The 19,557-nt window shown below is 39.9% G+C and overlaps 2 protein-coding genes across 4 annotated transcripts; one reads left to right on the forward strand and one right to left on the reverse strand.

The window, feature by feature from the left end:
• The first annotated feature begins 102 nt into the window (after positions 1–102).
• mtg2 (mitochondrial ribosome-associated GTPase 2) lies at positions 103–3,040 on the forward strand. Its single transcript, XM_038723717.1, has 6 exons — positions 103–599; positions 1,327–1,474; positions 1,766–1,881; positions 1,976–2,194; positions 2,272–2,410; positions 2,544–3,040. Exons 1-6 carry the CDS (start codon positions 360–362, stop codon positions 2,936–2,938), a joined length of 1,257 nt encoding a protein of 418 aa, XP_038579645.1. The 5' UTR covers positions 103–359; the 3' UTR covers positions 2,939–3,040.
• Positions 3,041–7,212: 4,172 nt separating this feature from the next.
• Positions 7,213–19,121, reverse strand: LOC119906240 (cadherin-like protein 26). Of its 3 annotated transcripts, none has more exons than XM_038723809.1 (20): positions 18,979–19,121; positions 17,391–17,510; positions 17,136–17,282; positions 16,861–17,005; positions 16,564–16,730; positions 16,276–16,407; positions 15,977–16,159; positions 15,176–15,471; positions 14,920–15,062; positions 14,603–14,824; positions 14,215–14,442; positions 13,888–14,006; positions 13,282–13,371; positions 13,021–13,116; positions 10,773–10,874; positions 10,035–10,145; positions 9,790–9,885; positions 9,282–9,341; positions 9,052–9,135; positions 7,213–8,978 (listed from the first exon to the last, which is right to left on the reverse strand). In XM_038723809.1, exons 1-20 carry the CDS (start codon positions 19,012–19,014, stop codon positions 8,766–8,768), a joined length of 2,790 nt encoding a protein of 929 aa, XP_038579737.1. In that variant the 5' UTR covers positions 19,015–19,121; the 3' UTR covers positions 7,213–8,765. The 3 variants fall into 3 exon arrangements, with proteins under 3 accessions (XP_038579737.1, XP_038579736.1, XP_038579735.1); XM_038723808.1 differs by having other exon boundaries at positions 9,064–9,135; positions 13,282–13,389; XM_038723807.1 differs by having other exon boundaries at positions 13,282–13,389.
• Positions 19,122–19,557: the final 436 nt, after the last annotated feature.

Here is a 19,557-nt window from a genome sequence, read left to right on the forward strand (position 1 = left end):
CTTAACACACATTCCAGCACAGAAGGTGGCGGTAGAGGTCCAAAACGCAACAGTAAAGACTCCGTAATTAACAATCACATATACACATTCCCTTCACGGCTTCCGTAGTTGTTAGGTATACAGTGTTACGCGTACTGTGCCTCATCTAGTTAATGTGTTATTGGAAATGCTTAAACGATTATACAAGAAATTCGTGAATTGACATAGCCAGCTGTTTGTTATTTTCCTGACAAATCCCTTATTGCTCGCTACTAACGTGTGTATGTGGCGAGCGGTCGAGGTGACATTGTCAAACTGTTGTTAGCTAACGTTGCTTCAGAAACGTAACTAAGTTAAAGTAAAATCTGTCGAACGGCACAATGTTGGCAATGTTGTGGAGAGTTAAAAGCCTTCGGCTGCTCTCTCCAGACATACTTTTAGGATATATGTTAGGACAAGAGGTTAGCAGAAACTGTTTGAGCTTGTTCAGTCACAGTTCTCCGAGACCAGCAGCGTGGAAACAGAAAGTCAGCGGTGTCAGAGATGTCAGCACCTCCTGCACGCTGTGCGCTAAAGTCCGAGGAAGCCCTAAGAAGAGAGAGCTGTCAGAAAAGAAGCTGGTATGTGTTTTAACTAGATAGGTGTATGTTATTACTCTTTCACAACATAGTGTTTTTAACTGAACTAACTGTACCATGGATATAAACGGAGAAGAAATTAAAAGTAAGTAAAAACATCTGTGTTGGTGTATAGTTTTAAGATGCTTCTTGTTTTTAACATCTAAGATAGCTAACGTTAACTGGTGCCATATTCAAGCATTGCTTGACAAACGTACCCGAGGTTAGGATGGAGTCAGTCCACAACTTTATACGTGTGTGGAGTCTCTCTGTTAGCAAAAGTAATTGTTCAAAGACAATTTTATCTTTATCCCTCAAGTTGCCTTCAAAGCAAAGAAAAATGTCTTCTTGAAGTTGGAACATGAAAGAACAGATGGTCAATAGTTAAATGATACCCACCATGTTTTACTAGAAATATTACCTGCAAAATGTTAAAAGAAAACCAGTGTCACTGACATATTTATCATCACTTAACTAAATCCTAATCCAAACTAAATGTTGCTATGAAAGGATGCCCATAATCAGCTCCCTAGGGGAAGAGTTACATCAAGTATGATAACTGATGAATCTACAGCTGATCTGGTGACACATCCCTTACGAAAGCATTAAAAATATTAAATAATCTTTGTGTAATCCATCCTAGTGTTCTGTTGATGACTCGCAAACTATCAGTGTTGCTTGACGCGTGGATTAGCCGGCTGTCTATTTATTTCTTGATTTGACCCTTTAGACATGCCACTTTGTAGACCATCGGCGTGTGAAGCTGGTGGCTGGGTCAGGCGGTAAAGGGGCCTGCAGCTTTCACAGTGAGCCCCGGAAAGAGTGGGGCGGACCGGATGGTGGCAATGGGGGTGATGGAGGAAACATCATTATCAAGGGTAAGTTGATTGTCCACCTGGTTCAAGGAATGTGTACAGAAAACGTTTGCCGTGTATATTCTGCAATTTCTCTATCCTGTTTTTAGACACCACACATGAATTATATTTGAAGTTCAGGACTACCCACCTGACCGGCTAGAACGTAATTAGATTTTGTTTTGAATCATGAACAATTAGGAATTTCTTTTACCAATAATTGGTTTTAAAAACACAGTCTCCTACAGAGCTTGCTCTATATTGCATCATGGGGAAATGTGCTTCAGTCTATATTCCTTATTTGTGTGCTTTCAGCTGACCGCTTTGTCAAATCATTGGCGCAAGTAGTTCCGGTTTATAAAGGAGAGGATGGGAAATCAGGGGGCAATAAGAATTGTTACGGCAGGAATGGCAGCCCAACCTATATTTGTGTGAGTCCATGTGTTTGATTATAAATAATGAATACTTTTGTCTCTAGCATAAATTACTGCCTAACCTTGCCGTTGATGTTTTTCCATTTTGAAGGTACCGTTAGGCACTTTGGTGAAGGAACAAGGAACGACAGTAGTGGACCTTTCTGAGCATGGTCAGGAGTACCTGGCTGTATTTGGAGGGGCTGGTGGGAAGGGGAATCGATTCTTTCTGACTAATGAGAATCGTGCCCCAATGACAGCAACCCCAGGAATTGAGGGCCAAGAGAGGGTCCTTCAGCTAGAACTCCGCACAATGGCTCATGCAGGACTGGTGAGAAAAAGCTTGAAAAATAAAATTGGCATATTGCTTCTTAAAACCATGTAATGAACTGATCTTTATCCCATCAGGTGGGGTTTCCTAATGCTGGGAAGTCATCATTGTTGAGAGCCATCTCCAATGCCAGGCCTGCTGTGGCTGCTTACCCTTTTACAACACTCAACCCACATGTAGGAATTGTCAAGTACAGGGATCATGAACAAGTTGCAGGTAGTTGATTTTAAGCAAATCACTAGTATATTGCAGAATTATGTAATTAAATAGTATTTTATAACTGGATGGTTTTCAGCTGCCCACCCCCAGTATAACTTAGATGTTCCACTTGTATCCTTGCTCTGTGTAGTGGCTGACATCCCAGGCATCATTCGAGGGGCCCATCTAAATCGAGGTCTGGGCATCTCTTTTCTGCGTCACATAGAGCGGTGTCGTTTCCTCCTCTTTGTTCTGGACCTGTCGACACCAGAGCCTTGGAACCAGCTCCAGCACTTGCATTATGAACTGGATCAGTATGAGCCTGGTCTGTCTCAGCGGCCTCAGGCCATCATAGCAAATAAAATGGATCTTCTTGAGGCCTCGGAGAAGCTGGAGACTCTAAGGAGCCTCGTCACCCAGCGGGTCATCCCCGTGTCGGCTCTCACAGGACAGAACACAGAGGAGCTCATCCTCCACCTCAGAGAGCTGTATGATGGCTACCTCCAAGGAGAAGGTTGTGGGGAAGGCAAACCCACTAGGTGGTAGCAGAAACTATTTTCTCTTACTCTACTGATATTTCCATGATCCATACTGATACCAAAGATTTACAGTGTATTTAAATTGCTTAATAAATATATAAAAAAACAATTGCAGCATATTGCTCAACACACAGAATTATATTTTGGATTTCTTACCTTTAATGTAGCTTTTCAAAGGTGACGTATTACATATTAAGAGTAGACAGTACATTTTTAAATGTCAGGATTAACAAATGCCCTTCTAGGGTCACCCCGTGAAGACAAATACATCATTAAAATCCAGTCAATAGAAGGATATTGGTGTACACAAAGATACCAAAGATGATTTTGAGAAAAAGTGTGGGGATAAGATTGATGGGTAAAACGCCATATAAGCATACAAGTTTCTTCTAAGCTTTACTTGAATTATTATGATGCATTTTGATAAGTTATTTGTTAGAACCACCACTTGGTAATGACATTGAACATAATTCCTAAATAAACCAGCAGGGGGCATATGTCTCAAAGATAAATTACATTTTTAATTGAGCCTTTTAGTAAATAAAGCTCCACAGAGTCCAAATGATTACATTGGTGGGTCCCTTATTCAATCACCATCAGAAATTCAGTGGTCATTGGAGAACTAGGAGACTAGCACCAATTTAAATTAATGCAGCAAGCTGGTTGACAAGTAAAATAGAAGCAAACTGGTGCTTGGGCATTGGATGTCTACGGGTGGTATCTTTGTTTGAGGCTGAAACAATTCAACAGAAGTAGAGTGATGTACAACTGCCCTCTGACCCCGTGTCACTGTTTTCTTTGTGTACAGCAGGTTTTGAATATTGACTGGGTACTGCTGCTGCTCTTATCTTGATTCTCTGCCTACATAAGCACAGTGACTCAGATGTGTATTTATTGGTTAAAGGAGAGGAATAAAACAAACGAGTCACAATCAGCAAAGGAATAATAAGAGCTTAATGTATTCTGTTTAAAATTAGTATTACACAACTGGAAGCAGAGATGGTTAATTTAATCGAGTGGATGGAAGAGTAGTGACAGATAAAAGAAGGGGTTATATATAGTTAGTGGATCTAGTGGAAGTTAGCTTCACAGATGTTAAGACAAGTGCTGCCTTTAACACTTAACATGACAGCCAATAGGATGCAATTTGTATTTGAGACAGCTGTTTTGGCATCATGTTTACACACACACACATGCACACACATATATTTATATAGTGATTGTGAAATCTGCTGCTTCCTCCCTCTCGTCTCAGCTCAGAGAGGGATGGATAAGGATAGAGATGTTGAGATGTCAAGTCAATTTTATTTATATAGCCCAATATCACAAATTAGTGCCTCAGGGAGCTTTACAATCTGTACAGCATATGACACCATCTGTCCTTAAACACTCGATTCGGGTAAAAACGCCGAAAACCTTTTAACTGAGAAAATGGGTATGGACTGTCGTACAGCAGAGATGTTTGTGTACTCATTTGTAGATAAGTTAGCATTATCACCTCTATTAACAATTTTAGTTATCACCACATTGTGAATTATGTAAAAAATACAAATACACTCAGGTATTTTCATACTCTTAGTAGTTTTAAATGTATACTTGAATTTTGGTCTGTAAAGGGCAGAATAACTCCAAAACAAACTGCCCTGACATATTGTGGTCATACAAACAAACTGCTGGCTACACATAGCAGACATGAAGCAATATTACCATCACATTGTAGCCTGTGTCTGGTCAAGAGAGAATGGAATTCATTGAACTTTCAGCACATTTTGTCTTCATGAACTCCTGAGAAATGCATCTGGAGCTTTAGCTTGCTAGCTGGTCAACCTTCTTAGGCTTATGTTTGTGTGGACATGGCTCTGTGGATAGGGGGTTCCCTGGAGGAACATCTTGCTTTGGACCGAGGCTACCAATACTACAGAGAAAAGTTGCTTCTCCCATGGAGTCCTTAAGGAGAGGAACATTCCAGGTGGGAGAGTAAATTAGTATTATAGCATTTTTCAGGAAAAAGGGAGCAGCCATTTATGACTACACTGAACCTCTTGGTTATCATAATTGTCTCAACTTCACAAATCGATACAGTACATTCTCAGTTTCTTCTGTTCATTCAGTAATTGTTTCCACCTTCGGCACATCAGCCCTTCATAGAACGAAGGGGTTTATGCGATCTTTGTGCATCAGTGGCCTGACCAGGTGGAGATCACACAAGCTGTTGTGACTTCACCCCATCCTTGAATAACGTCTCGGGTTACGTATGTAACCCTTGTTCCCCGAGAAGGGGAACGAGACACTGCGTCGGTGACGACACTATGGGAACGCCTCTGGGCGTGGCAGGGCTGAACTATGAATGGAACTACTCCAATCCTATTGGTGTTGCTAGAAAGGTAGCGTGTGACGGCGTAACCGGAGGGGTATATAAGCACGCCGGCACACAGGACACATTAGCCCTTTTCTATGAAGCAAGGCACTCCAGGCGAGGTGAGGTGTAGCGGACCGACGCAGTGTCTCGTTTCCCTTCTCGGGGAACAAGGGTTACATACGTAACCCAAGACGTTCCCCTTCGAGGGAACTCTAACTGCATCGGTGACAACACTATGGGAACGAGATACCCACTTAGGCCGCGCCGAAACCCCGCCTGCCCCCAGCGTGCAGAATCTGACGGCACGACCAGGAGGAGAGCGCATGGGTGCCGGGTGCAGAAGGAAGGTCCAGACTGTAAACCGGATGAAAGTGTGAGGGGTGGCCCAGCCAGCCGTGTCACACAAATCCTGGAGTGACGCCCCTGCGAGGAGGGCCCAAGAAGCTGCCATGCCTCAAGTAGAGTGCGCCCTTACGGCCATAGGTGAAGGCAAACCGTGCACCTTATAGGCCAGGGAAATAGTCTGAACGATCCAGTTGCTTATGGTGTGTTTAGAAGCGGGGAGCCCAGCCTTTGCAGATCTATCGTGACAACCCAATCCTCGGAACTGATGATGGTGGGGATGGTGAGCATCCTGAACCTGAATCTCCTCAGAGATTGGTTCAGGGACCGCAGATCCAAAATCAGACGCAACCCATCCGTCCTTCTTGGAAACTATGAAGTACCGGCTGTAGAACCGGGACTCCCTGACTGGCGGGAGCATGCACTGCAGTCCAGACCACGCCGTTGAACTTCTGCCGGGGGTGGACCCGGAGCTGCAGCCTGTAGCCATCCACTACGGTGCGCAGGACCCGCGGGGAAATGTTTGCAAGGTTCCACCATGGTTCTACAAAATCCGCTAAGGGAACCAACCCCTCGGGGCTGGTGGCCGGTGTTATGAGTAGGTCCCCGGTGGCACCCTGAAGCGGAGAACCGCCAGGGAAACTCACCGACGAGCCACGTTGTGTGAGCCCATCGTTTTCCAGTTGCAACCCCTCGAGGCGGGCAGACTGGTGAGAGCTCGCTGGCGGCTAGCGTGTCCCGAGCGCCAAGATGGCGGGAAACCTGTTGCCTGAGCCGCCACGAGGGATGGGGACCTCGGTCAGTCTCTCTCGGGGGGGTGGTGGTGGTGGGCCCCCCTACTCGAAACGTCAGGACCTCTTCCCCGAGCCTGCTGTCTTCTCAGGGGGCTGTGGGCAAGAGCGTCGCCTCGCGTCCCAGGTTTGTTGAGAGGGACTACGGGAAGCGACGCTTCGCTTCTGGCTCCGACGGTAGGAGCTAGCCGAGGGCTGACCTTGTCTCTCTTCAGCCGTCGCTGTCCTGGACCCAGGACCCACCCAGCTCGACCCGCTGCCATGTAGGCCTTACCCACGAAAGAAGTCGTCTGAAGGAATGAAGCGAGGATGGGAGAGGATGGCGCGCGAGTGCTTCCTCCACCCAAGGCACACAGTGTGTTTACTGTTTTTTTTTATTAAATCAGTGTTTTGCTTACAACAATCAGTGTGAATTTAAACCCTTAAGTTGGTCCAAGATATCACACAAAATTATATGGGTTAGGAAAATCAACAATGTATTCACTCTCTGTACAGCAGTTCCAGATTTGTGGATTCACAAGGTGAGTGTCACTCCCTTTTAGATAACCTTAAATATACAGCATATCTTCATTTACCATAATTAAACCACATGGAGACAATATTTCATAGACATATGTTTGTGGGAATATATATCTTGATATGTGGACAGCACATGGCTGTAAGGATATGCATTTTTAGAAATTGTTTGTGAAGTATCAAAGTTGACTTCTTCTCTGTGGCTACCCATAACTGCATCTATGTATGAAATATATTTTATCTACCAAACCTTTGGCCAGTCATCCTCTAAAGTATGTAGAAGATACAATTCTTTATTTATTTCATGTGGATACATGTGGATATGTACTCAAACAGAGGCTCATGTACACAGACACACCCACAGGACACACAAATACACATTCCTTTTCTTTATCAACAGACTAATCAAGAAACACAAAACCGGCTTGACAAGCTTACAATGGTTAACTGAAATCACCATGGATGTATGGCTCATCAGGTCCAACAGTAATTGTCATACCTCCTTGGAGTTTTATTTTACATAATGACACACATTCACAGAAATAACACAGTTCAGTTTTTGCACTCTAAAATATTTGTCAGCATTTCGAAAAGCCTGGACTCGCAGTGAGTGAATGACAAGTTTGTAGTCTATTGTGTAATTATAGCAAAGGATAAAATAGTGCATGAAAAAAACAACCCTAAAATAAGTCTTAATTCCAAAGAAAAGTAAAACACCCACCCTGTCATTGCTGTACATTATGATTGTGTAAAAGGTCTCTGTAGCTGTATGACTACACTCAACTTGCCTAGTCCTTTTTTGTGTTTGTCATGTCATGCGCTACATTTTCAACACAGTAATCACATTAATATTTTAACCAGATAAGGGTTAACAAAGAATTAAATGGATATGTGGATTAGTCAGGAGTATGTGAGAGTTATATGACATGGATTTTTGTGTAAATTGAGGCTAAGAGAACCCGGTTTAACTGAAGATAAATGTGTCAGACAGACAGTTTTCCTATCAGTTTGCATTATGAGACACGTTGTCCCTTTCTCTTAATCTGTGTGCTTATTGTTGTTTCTTACAGATGAAATCAGTGCAGTTTTGATCAAAATTCATATAGTTATGTCTATGGAAGCATTCTTTACTCTTTGTGACCACTAGAGAATGTAGTCCCCTGTCTTGTCAACTAGGGTTGGGCAATATGTCAACGTTTTTCAGCTGGTCACAGTCAACCCAACAATTGCTTATGATATATTTGTGCAGGTATGTGTGTGGGTGTGTCTGGCTCTTCATGCTGTTTTTTCCTGGCTGCCTCTCTTTGCCATTGCTGGCCTCTTTGTGCTGCTGGGTTAGCTCACTGAGGCTATAGCTAAGCGGTGGCTCTCACTCGTTCTCAGGAGGCAGACTATTAGCGAAATTAAATGACAAAAATGGCACAAAGAATCACCGAAAACATACAACAATTTTTTTTTTACCAAAATAAAAGCAACACTGACTTCTTCCGTTTTACACCTATGACAGAGCAGAGATCTTAGGGTGGGGTTTATGTAACATTGCTAATGAACTATGAATAGTTTCCACTAACTGTGGTAACATGCGCCTGGTGTTAATTAAGTTTTAATTTTCACACTTTCACACACAGTCTTTCATTTTTCCCTGATGTCAGTAAGATAGCTAGCAAAACTTGTTGTGAGTCACTTGAAAGATTATGCTAAAAGTACCATATATAGTATTACACTTCAGGATGGATTGATCAAAAATAAAATGATACATGTTTTACTAATGTGTTTTCATTTTAGTGTTTTGGCTTTCCACTTCAGTCAGAGTCGCTGTTTTCCTATTACACAGCACTGTAGGCAGTGCTTTCACCAGGCATGCTGACTGAGGCCAGAGTATTGAACTTGAAATTCAAGTCTAGATCCAAGTCAAAGGTGACATCAGGGATGGAGATGGCATCAAGCTCATATTTGGTCTGCATGTCTCCCTCTTCAGCATACACATGAGGGTCATAATCACCCAGTTCCTTTCCTGGTGCCTGCAGATTGGACAGCATCTACAGTAGTGGAAGAGAATGCATTTATTTAAAAGAAACAGAATTACCCTATTGATTTAATTCTTGTCATTACCGTATTTAGTACTTTGAACAGAATTCCACGTTGGACTACACCAAACTCCTGGTCTGGTGAATATGTGCCGTATCCCACCCAACCCTGGGAGATCAGAAGCAGAAATTTGCATGAATTCAGTTGTTTCATCATTGCCTGCTTGTGATAAAATTTCATAGTGAATGAATATCAAAAAAATTAAATAATGTAAAATTTCACAGGAAAAGTGCTTATAGTCTAGATTGCACTACCCCACGCATAGAGTGTCTGTGCTGATGTGTCTTTCTCATGGCTGATGATGCACCCTTGGACTGGAAAATCAAGCATTTCAGTGATTAATGCTAAATGGCAACATTTGAAATATGGTAGAATTTGATGCACTGCAAAATGTAATGACTCAGAAAACTTCTTGACATCTAACTATTTAAACTCTTCAAACTCTTCAACTTATGACAAGACCAAAACCAACAGTGTGTTAGTCTGTCTTTGTGATTTCATATCCCAAGCTCATTTGTTACTACAGAAAATTTTGTGAAATGTTAATAATGGAGTTTGATGGCACAGACAAACATTATATATCCTGTGAGGCTTTGGCTACACAGACAGAACTTGTTATTAGGATCAATTCATTGCTGGTTTTGGACTTTTCTTTGTGTTGACAGTGAAAGCCACTAGAATATCACAAGACTCATCCTTTAATCTGGAGTTGGGTGCTATTTTGACAAAATAACAACAACAATAATAATAATAATTATGTACCTGATGCAGGTTTTTCCTTTGATGTTGTTCACTTTTGAATATGGTGTGTTCTGAATGGACTTGTGGAACTGCAGAAGTTATTGTGCTAGCAAATGACTGAAAAAAACAACAACAGAAGTCAAGTCATGACCACACATAAGTAACTGAAAAATATTTACTTAGTGCCCATTTGTAATGGTGCATTAGAGATTAAGAAAAGTGTGAGCTCAGATTCAATAATAATAATAATGATATAATTTTAGTACCCAGCGCAGAGAGTTCCCACGTGTGAACTCTTGTTCCTTGAAACTTTTTCTTCGGAACGGGGTGCTGTCTGAGCAGGCTTGTGATGCTTCACTTACTGGGTCAGTTATCAACTGGGGGACAAAAACTTACTTTTTAAATCATTTTAAAAGTGTCTATTAGTCACTATACAACATGACAAAATATGAAAGGATAAGGCGGACAGCTTGTTCTATAGTTTTTTGGTTGTCAACAAATCTCATGACAAGACCAAAACAAAGAGACGTGTTAGTCTGTTTTTTCCACTTTCCCAGCATACTTAATCTGTGACTTTAAATTCCAAGCTCATTTGTTATTACTGAAATGTAATGGGAACTGTAGTTTTTAGTAAACACCACTCAAACAAGAGTAAATAGCATACATTGAAGACTCATTTTGGATGTTGCTGTAAATCTTTAGAAGCAGGATGATATACAGTATGTGGGATCCACTCAAAGTAAACTACAGTGCCCATGATCATTGTAAGGAAGGAACATGTCACACAGTGCAATGTTGAATTTTTTGGAGTGCTATGGCACAGACAAAAGTCATATTAGGCCTTGGCAAAACAGACAGTATTTGTTATTGGGATCAATTCATTGCTGGTTTTGGACTTTTCTTTGGATTTGTTGACTGTGAAAGCATCTAAAATATCACAGGACTTCATGAGAATGGTACAATTTTTGACAAAATAACTACAATAACTATAATTATTTCTGTACCCGATACAAATAGTTCCTTTGCTGTTGTTCAGTTTTGGATATGGCATGTTCTGAATGGGCTTGCGGCACTGCAGCAGTTGTTGCAGTTGTGTTAGTGAATGACTGCAAAAAAAGAACGAAGAAGTTCATGTCAATTCATGAACACACATAAGTTACTGAAAAACATTAATTAGTGTATAATAATAATAATAATAATAATAATAATAATAATAATAATAATTAAAGCTGCAAGCAGCGATGAGCGGGCCCGAACACCTCCCGCTCGTCGGGGTGTGCCGCACCCGTGTATCCGTTGCGTGCGGCCCTTAAGGTCGCACTGCCTGCATTTGAAGTTGATCGGGTTAAAGCTGTTGGAGGAGTTTGTTAAAATGCGGAGCCTATAAACAAGGTAAAATCAGACATTCAATTCAATATGGCCGACTTCCTGTTGGGTTTATCATATGGCTCCAAGAGACATTTTTTTAAAATCCTGGCATTCTACACGTGCCTACAAATTTGAAATCTTGTAGGGGGCGCTATAGAGCCATTTTTTGAGACACATGACCTTGAAAGTTATCAGACTACACAACACAACCATTCTAATGTGTGTACAAAGTATTGTGAGATTTCAAGCTTCCTAAGCCTCTCAAAATACAGCTTCCTGTTTCATGGCGAATAATGCGTTGGCATGGCAACGCCGTTTTACATTAAGTCACAAGCATGAAACCTCACATCATGTAGGTCTTAAGACTAATTTTAGACAGTTTTGAGTCAAATCGGATCATCCTGCTAGGAGTTCCGCAACAAATAAAACATGTCACTTCCTGTTGCCAATAGGTGGCGTTTTCACTATGACTGGATATTGGCATGTAGATGTCTTCAGGGCGGGACTCTTATCAAACATGTGAAGTTTGGGGCAGATCTGACCATGTTCAGCCGATTTACACACTTTTTCCTTTTTCATGGCGAATCATCAAAATTGAACCCCACGCCACGCCATGCCATGGACACGCCGTTTGATCAATTAAAAAAAGTTTCACAATTTAACATCACAAGGGTCTTGGGATGGCACAGCCCGCATTTGAAGTTGATCTGATCATATCCCTAAGACAAGTTCATTAAAATACAGAGGGTGTAAATGGAAAATCGACGCACATTCAGTTCAATATGGCTGACTTCCTGAAGGGTTTAGGGTATGGCTCCAAGAGGCTTATTTTTAAGTCTGAACACAATACATATACCTACCAAGTTTGGCGAATGTAGGCCAAAGAGAAAGGAGGGGGCTTTGGTTTTGAAAATTGTTAGGGGCCTTTTTTGTGCGCCCGTATCAGACCCATATCAGATCGCTATTTTCACCAGTTTAGACGTGTGTGCCAATTTATACAACTTTTCATGCATGCTAGGCACCCCAACAATGCGTCCGATAGGGAAGAAGAAGTATAATAATAAGAATAATTTTAATAACAAACACAATAGGGTCCTCCAGCGGCCACTGTTTGGGCCCTAATAATAATAATAATTAAAATAATTTCAGTACCCAACGCAGAGAGTTCCCACATGTAAACTTTTGTTTGTTTTAGTTTTTTCTTTGGAATTGGGTGCTGTCTGAGCAGGCTTGTGATGCTTCACTTACTGGGTCAGTTATCAACTGGGGAAAAAAAACACATCCAGCAATGACAATACCTCACTTTTAAAATAATTTGTGTCCATTAGTCACTATACAACATGAGAAAAATATGAAAGGATAAGGCTGGCAATTCCTTTTCACTTTTCCAGCCTACTGGATCTGTGACTTTAAATGCCAAGCTCATTTGTTGTTAGTGAAAACGAAAATAAAAACAATGTTAAAACCCTTTCACTAATATGTACTTTCTTTTTTTAAAGGGTAAGTTATTTCCTAAGACAACTCGGTACTGTAGTTTTTAGCAAACATCACTTCAACAAGAGCACATAGTATATATTAGACTCTTTTCAGTCGTCACAGCAGGATAGTGTACATGGGATACACTCACAGTAAACCATAGTGCCCATGTTCATTGTGATGAAGGAAAACGTCACCCAGGCAATGTTATATTTTTAATATTAACTATGGAGTTCTATGGCACAAACAAACAAGGCTTTTATACACAGACAGTACTTATACATTGCTGGTTTTGGTCTTTTCTTTGGATTTGTTGAGAGTGAAACCATCAAGAATATCACAAGACTCATCCTTATATAATCAAGTGTATGGAGCAATTTGTGACAATCATAATAATAATTTCTATACCTGATGCAAATGGTTCCCTTGCTGTTGTCCAGTTTTGGATATGACACGCTCTGAATGGGCTTGAAGCCCTGCAGCGTTTGTTGTGTTGGTAAATGACTACAAAAAAAGCAAGTCAAGTCATTACCACACATAAGTAAGTGAAAAACATTTTATTAGTGCCTATCTGTCATGTTGATCAAATAAAGTGTGAGCTCAGTTTAAATAATAATAATAATTATGACCTCATAAGCTTGTTATTAATGTATATTTTACATAACTTACTTTCTTCACCGTTACTGCTGAAGATTGAGATATTGTTTGGATTTGTTCCCCATTCTTACTGTATACTTGGTTTAATGGCCCAAAAGCCACCTGTTGAAAATGTAAAGTCTGCAACAAGTCAACAAGTCAAAACTATAGTTCCATTTTTTAAGTGTGTACAATACTGCTGTTGTAGGATGAACAACTTAAAGTTGGGGTATGCCATTCTGGAGAAATCCAGTACAATGACAAATACTATGATGCAGAGCGAACAACTATACAGTGCAATGCTTTAATGAATGAATTTAATAATCCCACAAATGTGTGTTTGTCTTTGTCTGTGCTGATGTGTCTTTCTCATGGTTGATGATGCATTCTTGGACTGGAAAATCTAGCATTTCAGTGGTTAATACTATATGCCACCATTTGAAATATGGTAGAATTTGATGCACTGCAAAATGTCATGGCTCAGAAAAATTCTTGACATCTAACTCTTTAAACCTGGTGGCATTACTCAGATTCAGTAGTAATATTAATAATAAACAAATGTGTTTTTGTCTGTGTGTGTCTTTGTATTAGTCTATAGTAATAACCAAGTAGAGGTACTTTTGTAATCAAAATGTTTACTTTGCAGTCAGTTCCTGGATTCTCAATGTTACAGCTCATCAGATGTTGTCCCGAGTCTTCTCCTGGGATTGCTATGCTCTGTGTCTTACATGACACCAGAAAAGCCAAAAGAAGCATACCTGGGATACAAAAACCACACACACAGATCAAATCATACAGTGTTATGTTTTAAACGAGGCTATTTAATCTTTTACTAGAGGAAGGGCTTATGACCAAAATGTCAGTCTGTTTTTAAAGATAATTATGTTATTATCTAATGTATATTTTTATCTAAAACATTTCTAACTTTAAAACTAAAAAATAAAGTGTTCTCTGATTAACGTATACCTGCAAGCAGTAGTATGCTGAAAAAGATAATCCCAAGTGTTCCTTCTCCTAATGCAGTGCCAGTAGCTTTGCGGAAGTGGCAGTTTGGCCTCGCTGTGTCTAAGCAGTTGCACACAGTAATGGACAGGTTGTGGACAGTGTTCACGCCCTGAAGGTCAGACACTTTCAGCAACAGCTCAAAGTGTCCAGAATGAACTGTGTTCTCCTTTACCAGGTTGACTGAAAACCCTGTACATGCAAAATGAATTGACATATTATAAAGATTCACTGTGGGATAGCATATGAACTTGACTTAGAGGTTAATTTGATAGCAGAGACATTATTTGCACAATTTATACGACCTTAGCCACATTTAAATCACAAAGGAGTTGTCAGAACTATAGCATACCTTCCTCAGGGTCAATCCTCCACTTTCCCCGCTCTCCGAGAAGCATGAAGCGAAAAGGTCCACCGTAGGGCTCTTCATCTAAGTCAAAGGCTGTGATGTTGGCCAGAGAGGGTCCATCAGACTGGCACATGTCAAATGTGCTTACAACCAGGTATGGTTTATTGTCATTTTCATCTCTAACATGAATGCTGAGAGTTGCGGTACTTGTCATTGGGGGTTTACCTAGTGACCAAAAGCACATGTATATTTTTAGAAATGTGGTAAAGAAAACATGTTTGATAACATAAACAGAAAGTTAAAACAACTCCAGGTCATACCATTGTCAACAGCATATACTGTGACCTTATAGATATTGTCTTTCACATGGAGTGACTCTCGGTCTATGATCTTTGTTGTGGTTATCTTTCCAGTCACACTGTCCACTGTAACCCAATTTTCCGGATCCTCTCCTTTCTGAAATCTGAAACACACATGAGTTGTGTTTGACATTTTTAAGTTCTCTTTTGACTTTCATACATGTACAATATTGTTGTCTTGTAAAAGGGACATGTAGCTAGTGTCTTCATGACTTACAAAAATGTGTTTGCGGCAGCAAAGTCAGGGTCTCTAGCTGTAAATACTGCCAGGTACTGTCCAGCCTCAACATTCTCAACCACCGTTACTTGTTGGTTAGGATTGTCAAATATTGGAGGATCATTGACATCCTCCACAGCCACTGTCACTTGGTAGGTAGATCGACCACCACTGTAAGTGACTACTTGCCAAAGACCAGTGGTATGACGATTCACCACTTTGCATGAGTGGTAGGCGATCTCATTCTCTACACTGATATTCAGGTTCTTCTGAGGGCTGTCTTCATAGTCTAGAGGCTATAAAATAATTAAATATTTAATGTTGGTTTGAAGACAAATATTGAAATATTTCACATCATATGTCACAGCCATAAGGTTCATCATCCACAGGTTGTCAGTGGTTAAAATCCCTAGACAGTATGAATCACCACATTCAAGAATATCAATTTAAGCCTCACTTAGCATTCATAAGAACTGCTTGCACAGTTCTACTCCATAGTGAGGCTGATGTTTTGATGTCTGAAGGAAAAGCCATGGTTGAAATGGCTGTAGTAACATTTTAAAGAAAGGTACTTAGTAGGTACATAGTTGTTGTGGATGTGCATGTAGATATTAACAATGCTGCATGATATCTGAAGGACAGGCATCAGCAAAGGGCATCTGTGGGTACAACAGCATATTCGGGAATCCAAGTCCAGATACCTGAGGTTGTGGTGTGCATACTATTTTAAAAAAATGTGTTCAGGTCTCCAAACAGTTGTTGGACTGTAGTGTCAAAAATCTGTCAAAAAAGACAAAATACCTTTTTCACATACAGTAGTCCCTCATTCGTCTCAGGATCAGTAGTGATAATGAAGTTGTTGTTTGTGTCTCCTTGGATTTGATATTTTGCTCTGCTGGCCCCTGTACCTTTGATATCTTCGTCTGTAACTTGCAGACGTGAAACAAGAACATTTTCCTCTCCTTCTTTCACTCTCCCAGGACCCTGGGGTAAAAAATAAACTAAACTTTTATTGTGAAAAGAGACTATAGTAATATGGGCTGTCTATAACAGCTGTCATTGCCTTTTACTCGAGGTAACTGAAAGAAGTAATTTCTCACTGTTTGCCCTGTGATCTTAGGACGGTGATTATTTCCATCTTCTATGTTGATTATGATGGTGCAGGAGCTGGAGAGCTGTTTTTTTTCTCCCCTGTCTTTAGCCTCCACTACAATGGTGTATGTATCTGCTTTCTGATTGGTTAAAAATTATTAATTAATTTTTAAAATGAATAATAAAAAAAAAGATAAAACCAAACTTATATCATTTGGCCTTATTCGAATGTAAGGAGATGAATGTTCCAAGATCAACAGATTTTATATTTTCCATGAAGCAATGAGTCCTCTCACCTCATGGTCCAAACACCCTTTAAATGAAATACTTCCAGTACTACTTCTCTGGTTTAAGAAGAACTCCAGCTCATGTGGTTTAGGAGTTACTGAGACTATTTTGAAATCAAACACTCCATTTTTTCCAGTGTCAAAGTCGCTTGCCATAATGGTAATAATTTCAGTGCCTGTCAGTATCAGACGAAAGGAGTTATTTTATTTTATTTTAATTTCTTTTTATTAATACAATTTTGTTTAATGTAAATGATAGTAGTAATAAGGATTACGTAAGGAAATTGTTAAAAGTGAGCAGTTTACCTTGTGGTGTTGACTCTTTAAGGATGACTGTGTACCTTTCAAGGTCAAACTTTGGAGGGTTGTCATTTGAGTCGATAATTTGTATCTCAATGCCAAGCTTCGTGTCTATTACATGTTTATCTCTATCTAATGCATGAAACCTTAGCTGGAATGAAAAGGCAAGAATTAGGAAACCAGGTCTCTCACACCAAAGGCATGTGTCTTATCCACTATTCCATCACCAGAGATCACCGGAGATTGTTGTAATAATATTGTTTTAGTAAATTCTTTCTAACCTTCAAAACTTTGAATTTCTCATAGTCCACGGGGCCATGCACAAAAATCTCCCCTGTGCTATTGTTGATTTTTAATATGCCTGTGGGCTCTTTGTCAACACCTTGACCATGTATCTCGAAAAGGACGAGTTTCTTCTCAACTTCAATCTGTAAAGTCAGAAAAACACAGCAGCAGCGAATTCTGTAATGCTCTTCCTGCATCTTGTCATAAGTGCAATTCATATCCATGCATTGTGACTCTCTGTAGATACTCACTTTGCCCAGTGAATATGGGAAAGGTCCTTCATAGTCCTCATCAACTCTGAAGGAATCAATAATCCAGTTTCTCTTTTGTCGGTGCAAAATATCTGAAGATGACCTGTGGATTCCCAAACACTGCAAAAAAATTGCATTGCATTACTTAGATTAGATTACTTTACTTTGATTTAGTTTTTGTGTATTATGATTAACTTTTACAAGTAAGTAAGCTCTTTTTAACTGATGTTAAACAAGTCACTCAGGTTGTGTGCATAACACCTCTTCCAGAACACGATGTCTGATTGGATTTGATTTTAAAGGATAGGCCAAAATTTTTCAAATCGATTGGATCAGGAGATTTTGACTATTGGAATAGCTGTACATGCAGATGCTGTATCTTCTTTAAACTCTGCAACATTCTTGCTTTTCATTTGTTATTTCATTTTTTCGGCTTCATTAATGAAACACCTATCACCTTTAAAAGACATCAGAAAAGCAAGCCGGGGTTTGGATAAAAGAACAGCAGACCTTGAGCCAGCCAGATCAAACAGACCAGGTAACACAGCGGGTGCATCATGGTCCAGCTTGGATTTAAGGCTGCCTCTGGTTAATGACGAAATGGGACACAGACTGGCCAAGCAACAAGAAGTCTGAGACTCTAATGCCCCATTTTTGCAGAGACCTGCTCCATCAACATCCCAGATCGAGCACTCGGTGTGCCCACCACATTCCAAGCTGACAGAGCACAAGACTCAGAGAAGATGAGAGGAGGCAGAGGCGGATGCTTGGTGCTCAAACGCAGTCAAAGTGATGGACACTGTTTCTCAAATGTCAGGCTTTGTATGTGAAGATGAAAACCATATTATCGTCACTATCTTGTTACTGCTGTTTACATTCTCAAAATGCAAATTTACAAAATTCACTACAGAATTATTTTCCTTATATTTGGATATAAAAAACTATATAGGCTTATATTCTTTGAGTGTATTTATTTTATATGTTACCCTATTGTAATGTCAATGTAATTATCTGGAATGCTCTATGTATGTAGCCTGCAGGGACTGCAAACTTTCAGTCAGTTTTATAACCTTGTGACGTATATAATGATAAATCTATGACCAAAAGGGATGAGACAGCAAGCTATCGTTTTGACAGACATAACAGCATTGCTGCATTGGTTGTCATTATGACAGATAAATGTTTATTTGTAACATCCTAATTGTCTTAATTTTATAGCTGTTATACCCATAATTTCTATTCTTTTAAATGGTTCTTAATTTAATTAAATTGTGCATCTAAATGTGGGGGTATTTGCTGTTCTTTTATCTTTACCTGTTTTTTTATAATTATTATTTTTTTAAATTGTAAATCTTTTACATTTGCTTTATTTTTTGTACCATGTAAAGCACATTGAATTGCCGTGGTGTATGAAATGTTCTATACCTTTCCTTGCCTAAAATAATAAAGCCGTAAAGCCCCCATGTTGCTAGAATGAGTTGGATTAAAACATGGTTTGTAGTGGTTGGATTCTAAAGCAGAAGCAAGATCAGAATAAAGTAAGCATTGTCTAAAATATTTTTTGCCGCAACTTAAGTAAAATTCTTACCAGCATCACGAAAAGACTGAGGCGTATTGTCTCCATAGCATATCCAGATTATGTGTTGTCCCTTTGACAATAAAGTATTCACTGTATACCTGTGAATGGGAGGGTCTGTGTCATAGCTGCAGTATACCTGTGAATGGGAGGGCCTGTTCATAGCTGCAGTATACCTGTGAATGGGAGGGCCTGTTCATAGTTTCAGTTTACCTGTGAGTGGGAGGGCCTGTGTCATAATAAATTTATTTCACAGCAACTTTACATGTTCAGCCTGGAAGTGAGGAAAACTTCATAGCAGCTGCTTCATAGCAGAAGGGGTATGAAGGGGTAGGGGTTGGTCTCCATACTGGCTATTATGTATAATATCAAATAAATGAATAAAACATACATTGATATGTTAAGCTTTAAAAATAATACTTTTAAAAGCTCAATGAAATATTTTACACTATTTTCCCAGTTTTTCATAATGCCACCTACCAAGATAAGACAACCAGGACAGAGTTAGAGCCAGTTATGTCACTGACTCTTGCTTTGGTCTGAATGACCTGCACTAAACAATTGCATGATTATATTAATTACATCAGATTA

Source organism: Micropterus salmoides, unplaced genomic scaffold, assembly GCF_014851395.1.
Source record: "Micropterus salmoides isolate LMB-PRFRI ecotype aquatic unplaced genomic scaffold, ASM1485139v1 Ms_hic_scaffold_16, whole genome shotgun sequence".
Classification (NCBI taxonomy): Eukaryota; Metazoa; Chordata; class Actinopteri; order Centrarchiformes; family Centrarchidae; genus Micropterus; species Micropterus salmoides.